Genomic DNA, 8,969 nt, shown 5'->3' with positions numbered 1-8,969 from the left:
GTTCAAAATCCATAAAATTAAGGAAATTTAAGAATGAAGCAACTTTCCTCGGATCGTGACCTGCGGGTGTACTGTCAGGATCCGCTCTGCGAATAAAATATGTGATTTTTCGCCCTGAGTTGATTCAGTGATAAATTTGAGCCTGATGTTTCTCCCCTGAATAGTTGACCACCCTTGAAGCCTGAAGTTCTATGAAGATAGACCTTTAGGCATTCTACTGGACATAGAAATGCATCTTCTTTCAGAGGGCAGATTCTCCAAGGACCCCACCTGTTGGTGGTGGGTAACTCATTCTTGGCGAGAAAAGTAGGCTCCGGAAACAGGTTCAGTTCTCCCCCATCCAGGAACTGAACAAGACCTTCCTCTCTCGAGAGGGCTACAATCTCACTAACCCTGGCCCCGGACGCGAGTGCAAATAGGAAAATAACTTTTTGGGTCAAATCCTTTAACGCACCCTCCTCATTGCTCAACAGAGAAGCGAAATGAAGAACTTTGTCTAAAGACCATGAAATGGGCTTTGGAGGTGCTGAAGGTCTGAGCCTAGCGCAGGCTTTCGAAACTTTATTGCCTTCTAGTAGATTTGCACATACATTCCTCTAGGAAGTCTATGCTGGCTTTCGAAATCCCGAAACGCTTTCTCACCGCTAGGGAGAGAAAATCATGAGCTGCAGGGTTCGGGTTTTCTGTAAAGAAGCGCAGACAGCAGACTTCTGGACTCGCTGGGTCAGAACTGGATCTGGTAGCGGTAGAAACTTCAGCCGTAGTTCCCATGCCAGGGGGAACCACACGCTGTTCGGCCACTTGTGGGCCACTATTGCCGCTACCCCCTTGAAGGATCTCAGTTTGTTGAGGACCCTCAACAGAAGGTTGTGAGGAGGGAACAGATAAATCCTGTTCCAGTCGGGGGACATCGCGTCCACTGCTTCCGCTAAGGGGTCCTCGTACGGGGACACGTACAGGGGCAACTTCTTGTTGTCTTTCGTCGCAAAGAGGTCTATCTGCAGTTCTGGGACTTGACTCAAGATGAAGGAGAATGATCCTGCGTCTAGAGACCATTCCGACTCTATCGGTGTGAACCTGGATAGAGCGTCCGCTGTCACATTGCGGACTCCTTGAAGGTGAACTGCCGACAGGTACCACTTCTTCTTTTCCGCCAATCGGAAGATGGCCAACATCACCTGGTTGAGAGGTGGTGACCTTGATCCATGTCGATTCAAGCATCTCACAACTACCTCGCTGTCCAGCACCAACTATATGTGGATCGAGTGACGCGGGGAGACTTTCTTTAAGGTAAGGAGCACTGCCATAGCTTCTAGAAAGTTTATGAGAAAGGTCTTGAATAGCTTGGACCAAGTCCCCTGGACTTTTTTCCGATGAGAGTGACCTCCCCATCCCTCCTTCGAGGCGTCTGAGTGAATTGTCACCGACGGGGGAGGTGGCTGAAGAAGAACCGACTTCTTTAGATGTCTGGCTTGGGACCAAGGCCTGAGAAGAGTACGTAAACCAAACGGAACTGGTCTTCTCAGAGCTCTTCGCGCGTTGATGCATAACTTCTCCAAAACTCCGGTTGCATCATTTAGCTGTGCTCTTAGCACCGGGTCTGTCACCGAAGCAAACTGGAGAGAACCTAGTACTCTCTCCTGCTCGCGTCTTGATATCCTTTCGGAATCTAGAAGTCTCTTGACAGAACCCGCTATCTCCTTCCTTTCTTCGCCGGGATGGAGAAACGGTGTGACATTAGGTCCCAGTGGATTCCCAGCCACTGGAACTTTTGAGATGGAGAAAGTCGAGACTTTTTTCTGTTGATCTTGAAGCCTAGAAACTCTAGGAATTGGATCACATGAATGGAAGCTTGCAAGCATTCTGTTTTGGATGCTGCCCACACCAGCCAGTCGTCCAGGTAGGCTACTACCTGAATTCCCTTTAGGCGTAATTGCTTGAGAGCTACGCTCGCAAGCTTCGTGAAGATGCTTGGAGCTATATTTAGCCCGAATGGCATGGCTCTGAAGGCGTATAGTCTTCGTTGTAGCTTGAGCCCTAGGTAGGGGGAGAGTCGACGGTTGATTGGAATGTGCCAATAGGCGTCTGACAAGTCTATGGAGACGGTATATGCCCTCTTGGGCAGTAAGGTCCTTATGTGTTGCCGTGTTAGCATCTTGAACTTGCAGTTCACTATGAACTTGTTGAGTGGCGACAAGTACAGAATGACTCTGAGTTTTCCCTAGTCCTTCTTGGGAACACAAAACAGCCTCCCTTGGAATTTGATGGACTTTACCCTTCGGATCACTTTATTCCTCCAACAAATTTTGGATGTACTCCTCCAGAACGGGGGTGGAGTGTTGGAAAAACCGAGGGCACGGGGGTGGAGTGCTGTACCAGCTCCAGCCCAGTCCATTCTTGAGTAGGCTGTGGGCCCAGGGATCGAAGGTCCACCGATCCCGAAAATTCTGAAGTCTTCCTCCTACCGGTATCACCTCACTTGGACTGTTGTCCAGAGGTCTTGCCTCCCTGACCGCGACCACCCCTGAATCCCCTTCCCCTTGAGGGGCGCCTAGACGAGCCTCTGGCTGCTCCTCTAGGCTTTGCTCGAAAGGAAGTTGACTGCCCTTCGAACGTTGGGTTGAATGCCGGGGACTGCGTCGACACGGCCTGGGGTACCCACTGGAAAGTGGTCGGGGTTTGTGCCGCCATCTGGGGCACTGAAGGCATCGGCAATTGCTGTTGCTGTTGCTGTTCAACTGGCTTGGCTGGCCGAGACGGTAGCCTAGTTCTTTTAGTCTTCCTCTTTGGTTGGGGACCCTCATCCGACGAAGACTTTCTCTTGATAGACAGGCCCCACTTCTGGAGAAGATTTCTATTCTCCGTGGCGGCCTTATCCACAACTTCTTTGACCAATTCGCTAGGGAAAAGGTCTTTGCCCCAAATGTTGGAGGAGATTAGTTTCCTTGGCTCGTGCCTCACCGTAGCCGAGGTGAACACGAACTCCCTACAAGCTCTCCTCACCCTGACGAAGCTGTAAAGATCCCTCGTCACTGTGGCCAGATGAGTCTTGGCCACTACCATGACATTTCATGGACCTTGGGGTCACTTGCCATCGTCTCAAGAGTGGTCTGAAGAGACATTGAGGCAGCCAGTCTTTCTTTTGTCTCGAGCTCTCTCCGCAAAAGAAAGTCAGACAGCTTAGGGAGGTTCTCACCGAACTGACGTCCGGCAAAATCAGCCTCCAACTTCCCGACTGAGAAGGTAAGATGGACGTCCTTCCAGTCCTTGTGGTCCATGGGTAGGGCCAGCGACAAGGGTTTACACTCCTCCAGGGAGGGGCAAGGCTTGCCAGCCTCGACTGCTTTTAATACAGCCGCAAACCCTTTCTGCAAAAAGGGGAAGGCTCTAGCAGGAGAGGACACAAAGGAAGGGAGCTTCTTACTCAATGCAGCTACCTTTGAGTTTGTGAAGCCCCTCTCTTTCATCGAAGATGAAAGCAAAGCTTGAGCCTTAGCATGGTCCATCACTATGACCTCCTTCGGCTCTGTCTCCTCCTTTGAAGCTGGTTCCTTCCTCAACCGGACATAACAGTCCGGATATGACCCCTTGCTGGGCCAGAATTCCACCTCCTCAAGGGGAACTGAACCCAGTTTATCCGACATGACGATCTTTCCAGTCGTCATCGGCATGTGATCAGCATATCTCCACGGGTTAGCATCTGAGCACAAGGGAAGGTCTTTCACATTGAGCCTTTTCTGGGGCCCACGTGATGCTGCAAGCTTCTGCATCTGCAGTTCCATTGCAGCCGCCTTCTCCATATTCTCCTTCTGCATTTGTTGGATCATTCCAACAATGGAGGAGAGGGCCTGTCCCATCTCTACTGGGAGAGCGGACGATGTTGTGGGAATAGGTTCAGGGATCAGAACCGGAGCAGCCGACACCTCGTCGGCTTCTTCCTCTACAATGTCTGGGGCTTGATCCTCATCCTGGCCTCCTGCCAGGAGGTCTTCCTCCAGACGCTCAGACACGTCTGACATCCTGTCGTCCAACTGGATGTCTTGCAAGGCGACCGCCACTTCAGCATCCACCTGGATCTGAACTAGGGGGATCTCCTCTTGAGGCTGGGGAATCACTGCATCAACTGATGCCCTAGGGAAAAGGTAAGCCCTCATCTTCTCACTTGGAAGATAAGGTCCAGAGGTGTTCTTCTGGAAGCCCCTTACCCAGGTGCGAAGCTTCTCCCTAGCTATATCCCTTGATTCCGCTGTCCTAGGGGAATTAAAAGCCTCAGTAATCAGGTTAGAGCACACGGTACATACCTGGGGGTCCCAAAACCGGAGATCACCCTTGGAGACAGCGCAAGCTGCGTGCCTCCTACATAACTCATGTCCGCAGAAGTTCTTACTGCGGACGTTGCAGAAAGCACTTCCGCACTTCGGACGTACCTCCTGCAAAGAGAAGAAATTTCCATGAGTATCAAGTGAACTACGTATCACTGGATATGCACAGTTAGCATAACAAATCAGAAAGGAAAGACACACACTTGTGTTTTCCCGCACAGCCTTCCAGATAATAAAATCGTATGGTTAATCTGTCCTAGAGTAACCAATGAAAAATTTCCAGAGGAAACAGGTGGAGCTCACACCTAAGATATGATTTTAAAATACCAGACAATAGACAAGAAAGAACTCACTTTCTTATCTGTAAGGCCACACCAAAGGGCTGTGCAAGACAACACAAAAGTGTTAGAACACACAGTGCTGTACCAAAACTTATACTATAGTTTTCTTCCTACAGTATATGTTATACTGAAGAATACTGGTACAGTATAGAAGGTAATGTGCCGGCCGGCACACACCATAACTAGCTTTAAAGTATACTACTTAATAGCTATAAGGCGGCAGAACGCTGGTTCAAATGCATGTGCCGGCCGGCAGTAACTGCCGGCCGGCAACAGCCAATGTCGGCCGGCAATAACTGCCGGCCGGCAACTACACAAGGTAATACCCGGCTGCCGGCCACTGCTCATAGCGACCGGCAGACAAGGGCTGACATTAGCCGGCCGGCAAAGGTAAACAACCGATGCCGGCCAGCAGCAAAAGAACCAGAGGACTACGACTGCCCGGCTACCGGCCTCATAGGCCGGCAGCCGGGTCGGGTACAGCACTAGAAGAAAACAGAATGGATGCCGGGATAAGAGCGTAAACTACCTCCAAGCCCGGCAATCCGAAAGAGTGCATATAAGGAAGGGGAGAATCTAATTCAGGCTTCCTGACCAATGCCGTCTGGCTCTACAGGCAGGCATGGATGAGGGACCAAGGGAGGTCCGGGCTGCACTCAAAGCAGAAGACCCTTGCCGGCCGGCAAGGGACTGAGTCAATTCCACATCCTAACCTATTCTAGGTCCAGATGTAGAATGACGTACAGTACTGTAATGGCTAGGCCATTACGGAGATAGAGGGGGAAGGGACAAAAGAGGGTCCTACCAACCTTGCTTTAGTGAAGGATCACCCGCAGCCAAGAAAACTCATCTTAGCCTAAGGGAGATCCAAGGAGGGAGGCCAGCAATACTTGCCAGCTCCCAATGAACCAAAGCAAGGAAGGTGTTGCTACTCCCAGGGAAAAGATCTTATCCTCCCACCGAGAACAGCAACAAAGACTAGTCTGCTAGATCACAAAAGAAGGAATCATCTCGTACAGAAACCTTCGGCAGTGACCTAAGGAGGCTAAGCCTCCTATGTCTGTGTCAGGCCAGCGAGGGAGACTCTACCCCAAGCCAGACAAACACAGACTCAGACTAAAAACTCTGATGTTCTGTCCCTCTCTGAAACCAGACTTACTGGAACAGGGAGGTACAGTAACACCCCAGTATAGTTTTATCGAAAGTTAATTCAGATAAACCACTTAGGGTTAAGCCCAAGGCTTAAACAGAGGGAAAGGGATTGCATACCTTCTCCGAAGAAAAGAAAGCAACCGGGGAGTATGAGAAAGTATACTAAGGCTCCATAAGCAACTTAGCCTAGGCACCAAGAGAATCGATTACCTAAATCACCAATCCTCACTCGTATACTATCTTGGAAATATTCAACAAAATCTTAAATGTATAAAAAACAGCCTAAAGCTTCAATAAAATTTTAAAACACTCGGAAAACCGAAATCATGCAGGAAGTACTAGGACCAAACGACTAGGCTACATGGCCTAGCGTAGGCCAGAGTTGGCGAATACTTCGCCAAAATAATACTAAAAGCACGAAAGGAAATCCTATGTAATGCTAAATAGCTAAAATTTATTAAAGCAAAACAACCGGGAATGTCGCTCTGGCTAACTAAAACTCATACCTAGCTAGCGACAGCGTCCATGACGCCTCCGGTAGGCAACGGCTCTTGTAACAAAGATTAATACTATTAATCACTTAAAAATTTACCAAGAGCCTACATTTATACATGAAAGAAATGGTACTCAACTTATCAGAGGCCGACGAAGTTGGAGAAGCCATGAAAAGCTGAATCAATCCAAGATTTGCGAGAAACACAGGAAAAAACACCGAGTTGTTAAGCTACGCAAAAAGGAATACAGATGGCGCCAGGATTGGCGCCAGGCACGCTTACGAAACGGGAGAAGAGGGAGCCTTGGGAGCAGCTCCCCCTTTTTCTTTCTCGTTTTCGTTTTCTTGCCAATTGACCCCTTCGATGTGTTATCTCTGTTTGGGGTGCAGATTGCCATGTGGCGTGTCAAGAATACGTCCTCTGATATGTCGTGATATCCCTTTCATTAGGGATATTCGCTCCAGGAGTTAGAATTCTGGGTACCTTAAGGTAAATTCTCTGGGAATATCGCCGTAGTTGTAATATACCCTAGGAAGCTACCCTATAGGAACTTCCATCAGGACGACATGGCTTGAGTCCAAAAATATATATATATATATACATATGTATATATATGCATATATATGTATATATATGTATATATATGTATATATGTTTATATATGTGTATATATATATATATATATATATATATATATATATATATATATATATATATATATATATATACCGTATATGTATATGTATATATATATATATATATATATATATACACACATATATAAATATATATATATATATATATATATATATATATATACAAATATATACATATACATATATATATATATATATATATATATATATATATATATATATATATATAATTACGCATATATATATACACATATATATACATATATACATATATATACATAAATATACATATATACACATATATATACATATATAGATATATATATATATATATATATATATATATATATGTATATATATACATATATATACATATACATATATAAATATACATATATAAATATACATATATATACATATATATATATATCTGAAGTATATATATATATATATATATATATATATATATATATATATATATATATATATATATATTTGATAAAATGAATGAGTTTTTGCTAAAAATAGTTAGATCTGAAAGGCAATTAAGAAAGTGTGATAAATAAATAGTATTGCACACTTACTTTCCATGAATGACACCCTCTGGATTCAGCATTGGGACAATCTTGAAAACAAACTTGTCAAGAAGGAGGCGAGCAGCAACAGATCCGCTGAGGATGAAATCCACTACGCCCTCCATTACCCAAGAAGAGTTGCTCTCCCCAGGGTGGACTCTAGCAGTTAGGAAAACAACTTCCTTCGTCTAATGAAAAGCCAAAAAAAAAAATAAAATAAAAATAAATAAATTGAAGTTACTCAATAACTATTAAAGCAATACATGTTTTTATTTGTCATTTTGTGAAAATCTTAATCCAGGAAATGTTACGCATCAATCATGTCATTAGGAAATACATTTGGATTTATTCAACATCATTAATAAAACACTATTAGAAGTGTGCACAACCTACTTCACTAAATAAGGGAAAAGTTTCAACAATTAAAGAGAAAACAATATAGGAGACCTACTTATGCACTGCCAGAATTATGTATTCATTAGTTTCACAATAAACAAAGTAATCTTATTATTAACATTCCTTTATTCAAGGTATTAAAAAACCATAGATACACCATTCTAGGTTCTGAATGAAATTGTTTTCTGGCCAGCTGCACTGTGATTACACGACCTATATTCTTGAGTCTCATTTTATATCTATGAACCTCCCCTGATGTACATACTGCAATATGAACATCAGGTGAGTACAGAAATAAGACATTTTATTATAAAAATTCTGTTTTTTTTGTCTACTTAAAAGGCAACAAGGTTTTCCATTTACCTGACATTAGACTACTGTACATATATTTGGTTTACTGAAATTCCTTAGAGGTATTTCATCATCTTTTGTCTTTTATCCTGTTAGTATTTATTCATAATGACCCATTACTTTCTTTAGATAGTGGGTAAAGAGAATTACAGTGAAATGCAAAAGTTGACTTTTCATCATTGGCTGAGGTATTGTGTCCAATACCATGGAGCTAAGATATTGGAACTTGATACTCTCTTACTTTAGCAATTTCTTTATCTCTAGTGCATTATTTTTTCTTGCTCCCAAGGAAATTTCTCAATGCACACTTTGAAGCGGGCTTTGCCTCAATATAATGAGTAAAGTTCTATACTGAATTAAAGATCTTCCTTAAGATTCCTTTTGAATTTTCAGTTACCAACACTTTCATTTAATTGTGCTACACCTAATTCTATTCTTAGCACCAGGCTTCCAGACAAAACCTATATCCTAATCCATAATTTCAGAAGTTTTTCAATAGTTTGACCTTTTCTACTTAAATTCTAATGTAGAATATTTGAAAAATATTAGTCTGCTGTGAAACAGATCTAATTCTTAAGAAGTTAATATTGCCCATTACGTCTAAGTGAGGAATCAATACCTGTAGTTTCTTTTGCAGCTAATAGTCCAAAATGCACAAAAAATGAGACTCTTGGTTGTTTGA

At 43.8% G+C, this 8,969-nt stretch overlaps 1 protein-coding gene across 6 annotated transcripts in view; it reads right to left on the bottom strand.

The window, feature by feature from the left end:
- Positions 1-8,969, bottom strand: part of LOC137628522 (cytosolic carboxypeptidase 1-like) — a 450,678-nt gene that overhangs the window by 113,676 nt on the left and 328,033 nt on the right. For all 6 annotated transcript variants that reach the window (XM_068359676.1, XM_068359683.1, XM_068359708.1 and 3 more), the window contains one exon: positions 7,550-7,728. In XM_068359676.1, coding sequence (XP_068215777.1) covers positions 7,550-7,728 — 179 coding nt within the window. The remainder of the gene's footprint in view (positions 1-7,549; positions 7,729-8,969) is intronic.

This window comes from Palaemon carinicauda, chromosome 2 (genome assembly GCF_036898095.1).
Source record: "Palaemon carinicauda isolate YSFRI2023 chromosome 2, ASM3689809v2, whole genome shotgun sequence".
Lineage (NCBI taxonomy): Eukaryota > Metazoa > Arthropoda > Malacostraca > Decapoda > Palaemonidae > Palaemon > Palaemon carinicauda.
This window is presented reverse-complemented; position numbering and strand designations above follow the sequence as displayed.